This window comes from Odontomachus brunneus, unplaced genomic scaffold (assembly GCF_010583005.1).
Source record: "Odontomachus brunneus isolate Ranch 3 - 2012 unplaced genomic scaffold, Obru_v1 Obru_scaffold_034, whole genome shotgun sequence".
Taxonomy (NCBI): Eukaryota; Metazoa; Arthropoda; class Insecta; order Hymenoptera; family Formicidae; genus Odontomachus; species Odontomachus brunneus.
This window is the reverse complement of record NW_022639484.1, coordinates 564,338-576,611: the sequence shown is the minus strand read 5'-3', so window position 1 is coordinate 576,611 and position 12,274 is coordinate 564,338. Positions and strand designations below refer to the sequence as shown.

General features: G+C 42.5%; 1 protein-coding gene across 2 annotated transcripts in view; it reads left to right on the top strand.

Annotated features, from left to right (window-relative positions):
* The first annotated feature begins 455 nt into the window (after positions 1-455).
* LOC116843664 overlaps positions 456-12,274 on the top strand; it is a 36,830-nt gene continuing 25,011 nt past the window's right edge. Inside the window, exons 1-4 of one of the 2 annotated variants that reach the window (XM_032814278.1) lie at positions 456-649; positions 1,008-1,466; positions 3,515-3,660; positions 7,884-9,241. In XM_032814278.1, the coding sequence (XP_032670169.1) occupies positions 7,957-9,241 (1,285 nt within the window). In that variant the 5' untranslated portion in view covers positions 456-649; positions 1,008-1,466; positions 3,515-3,660; positions 7,884-7,956. Of the gene's footprint in view, positions 1,467-3,514; positions 3,661-7,883; positions 9,242-12,274 lie in introns of both variants that reach the window. The other variant, XM_032814277.1, reaches the window with a different exon arrangement.

Here is a 12,274-nt window from a genome sequence, read left to right as displayed (position 1 = left end):
AGCTATCAGGGTCCGTTCGTCGCTTTCAACGAGACTCTGCTTATCTAGGAGAATGAGAATATAGGATTTCTCTCTTTCTATTGTTCACGTTCCACGTTCTCTTTCTACGTTATCGTTGTTTGTCAATTCTCAATCCCCTCGCTCAAGTCAATTTTAAGTTCCTCATCCTAAAATTAATTCGTAAACTCGATCTCTCTTTCATTTTCTTTCTGCTTTATCATTTTTATTTATTTCAGGATAGAACAAATCTGTATAAATCTCTGTTTATCATTCTTTTTCTCTCTCTCTCTCTCTCTCGCCAACGTCGACGGCGACCCACGTATATCGAGGGTCGCGTGGGTGTGGGTCACGCTTGTGCACGTACAGTGGGGAGTTGTGTGGTACGGAAACCCCACCGCCGCGCTGGAATGGAATGGAAAGGAAAAGAGTAGTGTACCTACGGAGCTGCCTGTGCCGTAGACGCGATTATGTTTCGTGTCTGGAGAACCCATTCAGTGCTTCTCACGGCACGAGGGCACATGGTACGGTCGCGATCGTCGCAGTCGTCTCCGCGAGTGGCACGCACATGGTGGTGCACCAAAGTGGAGCGAAGATAAGCCCGCCGAGGAAGTCGAGGAAGGATACAGTGAGAGAAGATAAAGGCAGACAAGTGAGAGAGCAATCTCAAATTATATGAACGACGATAGAGAATATATAGGGATGAATTTCTCTCTCTTCTTTTTTTAATATATTAGATATCGTAAAAGACGTCGAAGATATTTTGCAGATATATCACACAGATACACGTAAAAAATATATTCTTGAATATGTAAAGTAACAAACGTAATGACGTATATAGAAATAATAACATTCATGAAAATAAAAATATTTATAGAAGCGTGTAATTGAATAAATAATAATAAAACAAAAAAGGAATAAAGTAAAATACTTAGAAGACTAGAGAGAGATTTTATTTAACTTGTTTTCTCTTTTGTATTTTCGGCTTTTTAAAATATCGCGCGAAAAAGGGCGTTGGGGTAGGTCAGAAGACACTGAGGGCGCAACGTGGAAGAAACAGACAGAGAGAGAGAGAGAGAGAGAAAGGGAAAGACACTATTATGTAGCGAACATAGCGACGGTTGCTGCTGACCTGCACAGGTACGCACTTTCGGAAGTGATTCGGCGCGTGTCCGGCAGCGTGATGTGAAAAGTTTGGTTCCGTGCCAATTAGTGATAGTGCGACGCCGTGAACGCGTTCTTGTCGATAAAATTTCCACGAGTTTCATGCTGAACAGTGCTGATTCGCGCTCTCTTCGCGTCGACACATCAGCGTGGATTCTTAAGTAGTGCTACTACGTCGTGAAGGTATGCAGGTACCTGGGAAGACGAGAGTTAGAACAGCAGAATGACCCGAAGGTTGAGTTGAAAATTCGCTGACTTTCGACCTCAGGATCGCGCTGTGAAACGGCAACTCGACTGTCACGAAGGTAATTCCAACTAATTAGCGACTTGACGTTAATTAGGACCGATTCGTGACGTTGCGGCCTTAGGGGGAGGGTCAGCATTATTGACATCAGTAATTTGCATTGGCGCGAGCCACACAAATAAGCCGAGGCATGAGAGAGGGAGGGTAAATACGACGTCTATTTTAGCCGCGTGTTCGACATTTTTGCTGAAGCAGAGAATGAATGAAAAATCGAATCAAACCGAATTCAATTGAATAATTCTCGCGTGCTCTGTAGAGAAAGTACAGGTAATTAAATGTAACAACGGCCGTTTCTTTGCGATCGGTATGGAAAGAGTTATCACCGAGTTTGCGGACTTGGAGAAATTTTTCCGCGGGAGAGTCACGTTCTCGCAGCGGAATCTCGAATTGATCGTTTCGCGCGTGGTCTCGCGGTCAATATAACAGTCGACCGTTATCCCATCGTAGATAACGATTATAAATATTCCATTAAGGACGAGATTATTTTTACGGGCAAGGTGAAAAAAGCGCGGACTTGCAAATAAGCCGTTGTTACTCACGGAAGTCGGGGACTAGTGGGTTTCCAAGCGTGGAACAGTAGGAGAAGTATGCGCCGCACAGTATAGCAGATGCGATCAGAAATTTTAATTAAACCGTTATGATCGTTCTCCTCGCGTGCGCGATCTCGTACGCGCGAAGCGTCGACTTTCCGCAGGAAAAAAAAATTGTGTCGATTCGATTAATGTCGCTCGCGCACATGAAACGTGACGGAGCACGTGACGTTGTCTCCGACGAAGGATGAATTACGTCGACTTTTCCACCTGACGGGAAGCGTTGTGGTTTTTTTCTTTCTTCGAATGTGACAGCACAGCTTTTAATTAGCGAAGGACGAATTGTCTCGCCTCGATCACGCACGCATGGACTTTTATGAGCGGAATAAATCGCGCGGCTACCGTGTTTCGACGAACGACAATCCATGTTGTTGATTCGATTACGTCACTAGAATGGCTTCGGAAACAGCGCGTAAATGAAGAGGTAGTGAGCCGAGCCTCGTTGCGCTTCTTTCTAGGACAGATCGTTGTTGCACCGCCTTGCAACGCGACGAGAACGGTTTACCGTCAGTTCTCATCCACTTACGCACAATTGGATCATTCAAATCCGTTCAGGATAGCTATGATTTGCGGAGAGGAAGTCGATCCGCTAAGTTTCACACGGAGATTGGTGGATGTGCGATTCGCATTGTACTCGCCGGGGTAATCAAGGCGCTGCGACATCTGACTAAGGAAAAGACTGAGCACAATTATTAGAGTCGCGGTTAAATATAGCCTTGGTAGTTACTTTCGGTTAAATATACGGCGGTCAGAGAATGTCCGTGATCATCTCTCTTTCGAACGGATTCGAATGCTTCCTCGAGTCGCGTTGAGTCGAGTGTGTGAGAGTGAAAATATAACCGATACTAAAAAAATCTTTGTATAAAATATTTTTGAAAATTTCGTTTTAGTAATACATTTTTTGTATTTTTTTGAGTGAGTTGCGTTAAACTGAAAATAATATGTCACAATGTTACACACTGAGAAAAAATACTTGAAAATTTCTTTGTAGGATAAAAGTTTATTTTACAAATAAATTTTTCACAAAAAAAATTGTTTTCAGTGTAGCGAGAGACAAATTTAATTTAATTACATAGATTATATCTTTAATCATTTGTACTTTTTCTTTCTTTTCATTATATATGGTTATTATATATGGATTCCTACATCGATTTACAATTGTTGAATCCGCCGTTGCCTGTAAATACAAAACGAAATCGGCGTTTCACGTTATTGCAATTACATCTTATTAGAATCACCAATATTTTATTTTGAATTTCATACCAATATGCTCGTTCAGTTCTAATTTATTCACGGCTCTCGACTTAATCCTGAACCTCCTAAGCATTCTGTCAGGTACTTCGGTTAACAAAGAGCCTACCGAGCGAAGAGAACGGGAGCAACGCACTTTACGGCGCGGAAAACCGTAAAATCATCCGTTCGCGTTCTAATGGAAAATGCATGAATTTTCTTGTTGCAGGCCTCAACGAGAGACCGGGCGCGACCGCAAGTCGGACTTTCCCGTTATTGGATCACTGCGGGCGGGAGGGAAGAAGCGGCAATTTGTCCGTCCGTTGGCGCGGGATTTTGCGAATCTCTCACGGTTCCTCGAGATAAACAGACCAGGTGAATCCGCGGTTAATCGCGCGCTCCCTCTTTCTCTGGCGCGCGGTTACTCGCGCATGAACGCGCGCTGCCGGAAGCATAAAAAGCGTTGACGTGTGATGGACGATTTCGGATTTCGCCGTGCGCTCGGCCGTAGTCGCGCGCACGGGAAACGACGTCTATTCCGTTAAACGCGTGCGAAGTTCGCGCACTTATTCGCATCTTCCCTCGAGCGAGCGAGCGTCACACAGCGTGACGGATTCGCGGATTTAGGTACACCGGTCGCGATAATGATGATCGCGGGAGCGACTCGCTGGCCATTTTAGGTGATCGTGATCGTCCAAGATATAAATGTTGATCCTATTCACTCGAGGAGCAACTTCGGATTACGCATCGGGCCTCTTCTTACGATTCTTGTCTCGTTTTACGTTTGCACGAATAAAAAAAGTTACTTGCCATTCTTACGGTATAATTTTTAGATAAAATAGAGAGCGAATGGTCCGGTCAACCTTCGCGAGGGAAGAAGACAGATTTTGAAATGAATTTTTCATGCTCCTTCTTTTTGAAGAATATGAAATTTACATAATGCATCTGGCGAATATGATAACGAATTAGTAACAAGTCTCGTCTGTCGTGGATGACGGAGAATTCGGAAATTACAAATTAAAATTTTTTATGTTTCTGGTTCATTGTACGCTTTATCGTTGTATAATTTATTACAGTCGAATATCTTTATTCTTTCATTGAATAAACTAAAAAAGAGAATAGATCTTTAATCTTACTTTTTTAACGATGCGCGAAGGATAAAATTATATATATATATATATATATATATATATATACACAGGGTGTCTCACACTCTCCTTCGGGCATTTTGTGGGGACGTAGAATGGGTTGATGTGAACATAAAAATCCTATACCGTTTTGCGATATTCGCAATAATTATCGAGATATTAATTATTGAAAATTTGTGAATGATCATGCAGGATATGATAAATGAGTTATAATAGCGACGACTGCCGTCGTGTATGTATACTTTAGGTCAAATTGAACAAAAGAGTTCCCTACCATTTTACAAATAATCACATAGATTTTTAATTATTAATTAAAGAAGATGAGTGCATTATCACGCAAAATCGTGCAATAATTTTCTTTAATTAATAATTAAAAATCTATGTGATTATTTGGATAATGGTAAAGGACTTTTTTGTTCAATTTGACCTAAAGTATAAGTACACGAGGGCAGTTGTCGCTACTATAATTCATTTACCATATTTTGCACGATCATTTACAAGTTTTCTACAATTAATATCTCGATAATTATTGCGAATATCGCAAATAAACAAAATGCCCGGAGGAGAGTGTGAGACACCCTGTATATATATATATATATATATATATATATATATATATATATATATACACGTTCAATAAATAATTAAATTATATGAGACAGTTATGTTACTAATTAAGTTTCTTCCTAGTAAATTCAAGCCAAATCAAAAGGATATAGGATTAGCAAATGCTAACTTAATAGGCAGTTTTTGCAATACCATCTTTCAGATATGGTAATGTTAAAGTATGTTTCGATATTGAGTATTGAGTAACTGTATATTCGCCAGTACTGCGAATATACAGTTTGTGTATCCTATAGATTTGAAATACTGACACTAACTATCGGAACGTACTTTAGCGTTACCGTATCTGAGACACGATATTGCAAAGGCTTTCTATTTAGTAGGTATTAACTAATTAAATAACTAATTAATATCTAATTAATAACTAGTTAAATAACTGATTAATAACTAATTAAATAACTGAAGTAAAGACGATAGTGTTGCCGATTAGGCTCGTCGTAATTAACTGCGAATCCGAAATGAAACTAGCTCCACAGTCGGCATATATTTAATCAAAATTATAAGACAGACCACCGCTAATTACATGTGTTCGTTATCTGATGACGTTGCCGAGAGTTTCGCGCTTTTGTTTTCTCCATTAACTCGCGATCCATACTGATAGAACATAATTAGACCTAGCGGAATCCTGTGCTTAGTAATGAGTAATTCGTGGCTAGAAGAAGTTCGAAGCGAGCAAGTAAAGCAGGTCCTCAGTTATCTTGCGCAGATATTATGCCAGAGCGATTATACGACTCCGAATTTATCACTCTTAAATCATTGGTTCCTTTACAAGCTACAGAGAATGCCTTTTTGCGTCTTTAATTAAGATTTCTCCAAATTACTCATCCAAATCAAAATTAATTTTATGAATTTCATTTAAAAAATATTGCTTGTATTACCGGTCGACATTCCCAGAAAATCCGGAGGACTAATCCTTGAATTTTGCTCGTCTTCTTCAGACGGAGGAAATCTTGCAAATTATAGACCAGCTCCACTTGCAGCTAGCTTGGCAGCTTATGCAGCGCCTTAAGAAGGACGAAACGCCTGGGATTGCGTCACGAGGCTTATATCACGTCGGCGACGGTACTCGCATAGTAATGTCGATAATGACGACGATCGATCTGTCTCGTTCCCAGGAGGCATCGCGGTCGTTCCGTGCGGCCGTTCGCGCTGGCCATTTATGGCAGCTCGAGACGCGCGCTCTCGGCTGTCAACCCTCGATCTGCCGTGATCGAGCGATCCGCGATCTTGCTATTCGCGATTAGAATGCGCGCCGGACGTCGATTAAAATGCAGCCGCAGCCTGAACGGCGTTTAACGCGGACGATCGCGCGTGTTAACTCGCGCGACACCCACACATGCACGCGCGGATGTGTGTTGCGTATTGCAAAAGACATGTGTGGCGGGGTCGCTGCCCACATACGTTATGCGACACCCACATAAAACGCAGCTACCGACTCTTGGACTGGTCTTGGCTATAATCCGCGTCGATTATAGCCTCGGCGACGAGAAAGTCCCCGCCGTTTTCCGATAAATAAAATATATACGCATGTAGGTGGAAAGGGAGGGAGGAATTTTCAGCGTGGTCGGCGATTTGAACGTAGAACGACCTTGCGAATCGAATTGACCCTCTGAAGTCGAGATCGCGACAGACTGCAAGAGTTGTCAACATTTTTCCTCTTCGTCGCGTAAATAACTCGACAAGTGGACGGCGTTACGCAAAGCGAACAGAGCTGCAGAAAATTGAGAAAATAAAGATAAAACCGCCTCCCCACTCAAGTTGATACTCTGGCATTGAGATGTAACATTTGGTCCGAAAGTTATCGACATTTGTTCCTCTTCTACGGAGATGTCTTGGTTTGCAGCATCGTCTGGTTGAGCAAAATGGGAATAATAATTGTAAAACTACACTGAATAAATTGCAAATATGAAGACAGAGAAAATAAAAGTTTGCACAGCTAGTCGTTACCGAGTTGTCAGAAGTAAAGAATTTCAACGGAAAGTGTTGCGATTAAAGTACTTTCGCCTAGTTTAATTGTAGTTTAACGTTGATTGAATTATTATTAATTTATTCAACTATTACATGTATAATTACCGCGGTCTCTCTAATATTTGAATAGATTGTACGGCGTAGACCAGTCGCGCGTCGAAATACATTATAAGCCCGTGACATTACTCTTTGTTTTCTTCGAAGAAATAATAGTTGAGAGCGTTCGTGAAATCGTGGCGCCAAAGTTATCGGAACCGTGAAGCCTGACATTTAATTAAGTCGCTCCCTCGAGCTCGCCTGGCGTAGATTAAAATTCGTGTTCTCGGCTTAAATGACTCGGCTGCATGAACGCGTGCTCAGTCAGGCATAAGCTTTGTTTCAGCGGCGTTCGAAGTTTCACCGGTAATTTGCATAGATTAACGACGACGTGTGAGCCATTAGTAAAACGTAATGCCGCGGTGGAAAGTTAAATCATTACGTATCGATAGGTGAATAGAGGTATTATTCAACGAGCGGTGGGCCGTCTCAGATAACGATCCGCTTTTACGGCTTCATTTAGTCCCTTCCGTCACCTACACGATACATAATAAAGCTGTTGACGGAGCCCGATTTCAGCTCTTTCGAAAGTTATGATTGCAGGTACCGCGGTATCGTATTTCGTTCACACGAAACGATCTTGAGCAACGTTTTAGTGTCCTCAGGGAGACTACAGACGATGTTTTATCTTATAAAAGACATCAATCTGTTTTTTCTCAAACGATGACGTGAAGTTAATGCATTATTCTTGTTTGCTTGTTTGTTTGATTTTTATATACCATTTTACGTTATAATATGGTAATATATTCAATTTTTTTTCAGGTGGTCGACGACTATGATACTCTTCCTTACTTTATTGACGAAAACAACCGATTAAAAAGATAGACAGCGAAAGATGGTGTATCGAGGCAGTTTGCAGACGGACGATCCCAGAGATGCGCCGAAGCTGGTCAGGATGTCTCCGCTCCGCAGCAGCAGGCCCATCAATCCCGGACCGAATTCGCGAGCCACCTGTTCCGTAAAAGGCCCTCTCGGTCACAGTTCGTTCGCGACGTCGATCGACGCGAATCGCGCGCGGCTGATCGAGGAGAGGCGTTTGGGCCGCGAAAGGGACATCGAGTCGGTCGAGAGGGTAATTGTAAGGACTACCGGCATGAAAATCAGTGCACCTAAACTGCGCAATATCAATGAGATTCGCGAGACCGTCTTCGTGGATCAATCCTTGACGCCGCTGAACAAGATAGGCAAGACAGAGTCTAAGAATCGGCCGCGCAGCGTCGCCGTCGGCCTCGACGACAGCAACGCCAGGATACCGAGGACTCACAGTTCCCTCTTAGCAGACCTGAAGGATCTGGAGAGGTTGAGGAACACTCCGTCGACGCAGAGGAATTACAAAGGTCCTTTGAGGATGGATAAAATGGAATCGAAGTCACCAATGATTCTTAGTAAAAAATCCGACATGCCGACTTCCGCTAAAATCCGCTCGGACATCTTTAGGATTCAGCAAATGTTCCAATCGTCAGATCCTGTGTCCAGAACGGCAAGCAGGAGTAGCAACGACAGAAAGATCAAGAGCGAGTCAGAAAAGGAGGAGAAAAAGCCTATTACGGAGATCAATAAAACTCGGCTGTTAACGCAGAAACTGCTGGAGGCGTCCAAGATCAATCGAGAATCTTTGAAGGAACGTTGTAACAATTCGAAGAGCTTGTCCAATAAAACAATAAACAAGGACGCGAACGGAAAGGTCTCGAAGATATTGCCGGAGAAAATCCCGGAGAAAGAACTGCGGGAGAAGCAATGGGAGAAAGTGGAGGCGAGTTCGGAGGATCAGCCGCGTCCTCCCGCTCGCAGGAGGAGGAACTCGAAGAATCGGGGGTGGAAGGACGCAAGTTACTCGGACGAGTGCTCGCAGGAGGATCGAAGTGTCCGCGATCGCGATCGCGATCGCGGGGAGGACTCGTCGAACGGCGCGAGTGCGGAAGAGAATTCCAAGGCCAGTTCTAATCTGGAAAGACCGGATATTCTGGACGGGCTCGTGAAAGAGTCTGACCAGCAGCTGGCAGACTTGAGGAGTGATCTCGGCGAGAGGGGCCGCTCGCGGAGTCACTGGCGAGGTTTCGTGCAATCCATGAGGCTGCATGACGTGGAGCTCCATTCGGACAGCGAGGACCAAAGGAAGGGTGAGTTTGAGAAACTGGGACGCTTTGTGTGCCAATTTTAGTCCTCAGATATAATTCTTGCTCTCATTCGAGTATCCCTTTGACGAACATTATTAAATATTTCGCGTTTAAAGACCCTGGAAAAGTCGTGAGAAATCTTAGAACGTGTCTGTTATAAAAACTTCTACGTTAGTTAATTTAATCTCTGTTTATATATAGTGTGTTTATAATTAGTGTGTTTATAATTCAATAAATTATGATAAATTGATAATATAGTGTGTTTATAATTCAATAAATTATGGTAAATTGCGAGCATGTGTAGCCTTGGCCAAAGATATAATGAATCTTTTAAGAACTGCAGAGGAAATTAATGCGGACGGCGTTCACGCTTATATGAATGAAAGATGTTTCCGCAATGTTTTCTATCAGAGTTCATTCGTGTAAAACACTTAACTCCATTAAAGAAGACGTTGCAAACGTTGTGTACCTGCTTGGCAGTGGCATCCTCGCGGCCTTTCGTTTGCGTGAGAGAAAATTCGCAGAGTCGGGGGTGGAAGGGCGCGAGTTACATAGGTACAATTATCGCGTTACACTCAATAATGTCTGTTCAAGTTTTCGAGTTTATCACTTTAATGCCCGCGGGCTGTTGGCTGCTCGACGTCCGTTTGGGAAGGAGGGGTGCTTTATAAGCCGGTAGATTGGATTAGCGACGTTTGTCGAGATGTTTAAAATTACAGTACAACTGGCATACCCATTAATCCCTCGGGCCGAGCCACCCCTATTTTTAGACGCTCCCTCGTTCGCTCGCTCATTCGTGTTACTACTGCAGGTCAGGGTAGAGTGTCCCCTATATAACGTATACATGTGTGTGTGTGTGTGTGTGTGTATCCCCTTAACATATGTCCCTCCATATGGATTTAGTCCGAGAAACAGTCACGCTACCTCTTCTCCCCGGTCCTGCGCTGAAAACTCCGGGCTGATGAGCACCCCGAGCTTTTCGAGAGCAGCCAGTTGTGTACACGGTACCAAAGAGTGGGTACTTACGCAAACGTGACGTGAGACCGCAGCCCATGCACTTCGAGCGCGAAATTTACGAGTCCCATTGTGTGAGTCTCATTCCTTCGTCGCGTCGATTTACTTTTTATTTTCTTTTAAAGGGTTCTTTTCAAGAGCAGAGAAATGCTCTCAAGCTTTCGTTTTACTTTTCCCTAGAAAGAATTACGAATCATCTCGCGAAGATCAATGTTTATTTATCAGTTTCATGTTGGCTTTTTTTAGAAAGATTATTGTTATCGTTATTACACTTTATCATGGTAGATTTGGTCTAATGTACCTGAGAGCTGCTACTGAATATTAATTGGTGTAAAGAATATCTGGATACGTAATAAATGTCGCTTTCCCCATTTGCGATGTAATCGGTAAAAATTGCAACTCGGTAGATGCCGAAAGTGTCGATATGTTCTCACGGCTAATACTTCCAGGAAGCTTTCTAGCTCTCCAGTCCATGCAGTGAATACGAGTTCAGCGAGTGGCACACTGGCGCCGTTACCTTTGGTTGAACGTGAAAAAGGTGCCCGGCGGCAGGCGAGCCTTGTATCCGCTCTTTTATCCACTAAGCATTCTTATCTGCGACTTATCATCTTACACGTACACTCACTATATCTCCACGTGCGTGCGTGCCCGCCCGCCCGCCCGAAGAATGTTTATACACGCTGTATTTCTTAGATAAAACGGTCCATTGCATCTGTCTTACAATCATAATATATATGAACAAAAGAACGGAAAAAATATAATCAAGTCAAAGCTGAGTTAAAAAACGACAGTTACATTTTCTAATTTTCTCTATTCTTTTATATGTTAGTATAATATGTAACAAAATAAAAGCTGTATTTCTTAGATAAAACGGTCCATTACATCTGTCTTACAATCATAATATATATGAACAAAAGAACGGAAAAAATATAATCAAGTCAAAGCTGAGTTAAAAAACGACAGTTACATTTTCTAATTTTCTCTATTCTTTTATATGTTAGTATAATATGTAACAAAATAAAAGAAGACTCGCGTGTTTTCTTTCAACAATAGGATTGATTTTTTTTACAGAATGATCAATATTATCTATTGTTGATTTAATGTTGACCGAACTTCTTAGTCTTCAATATTCAATTATCTAATTTAACCGAAATGATTGATTGAATTAAGTTAATTAAAACGGGATAGAGTGAAATATTCGCGCTGAGTGCAAAATAAATTCTTTTTTCTTTTCTTCACAAAACACGCCGAGAAGAATTCGCGTCGCGTTCATAGGATAGATATCGTCACATTACGCCGACCATATGTAATCTTAGCGTAATGCAAAAACGACGTTCTTCCTCTCCTCCGTCCCCCTCCCCTCCGTCTCCCTATCCCCCTTCTCGGGAAGGCTCGTAAAGCAAGCGCCGCGTTTCGCCTCGGGAAAAATTCCTGAATCAAAGGATCTCGGGTCGTCGGTGGCCGCGAAGGGGTTAATCCTTTCGCGTCGCGATGAAATACCGCGTTTACGCTTGAACTATGCACCTATGCCCGCTGCTCTCGGATACTTGGCCGTTCGCGTAATACCGCGTTTTCGTCTCGAAGGGAGAAAGCCATAAGGGGCAGACTTCCCCCTCGCCTCGCGAGAGACACCGTATTCGCATTCTCACGGCATCGCGAAAGTTTTCATAAACGAAGAGAATGCGCGTATTGCGCGGTGCGAACGATCGTCGTGCGCTATTAACAGTCCGATGACACGCCACCATTTTTATTTCGTCTTACCGTTCGCCTCGCGGTTTGATTGCACAAACGACGCGACAGTGCACTCAGAGAAGGATTTAGTAAATATTATCAAAATTTGGTTACTATTACTAAGTGATAGACGTAAATATAGCGGGCCAAAGCTATGGCAATACTTATTAATTAATTTAGTTCTGTAAAATAAATTATTTATTTGACAGAAGTAAAATTTATTTGCTTCCAGAATATATTTGGTAAATAAAACTTATTGAATAGTTGAGCAAAATAAGCGATTTTGTAATA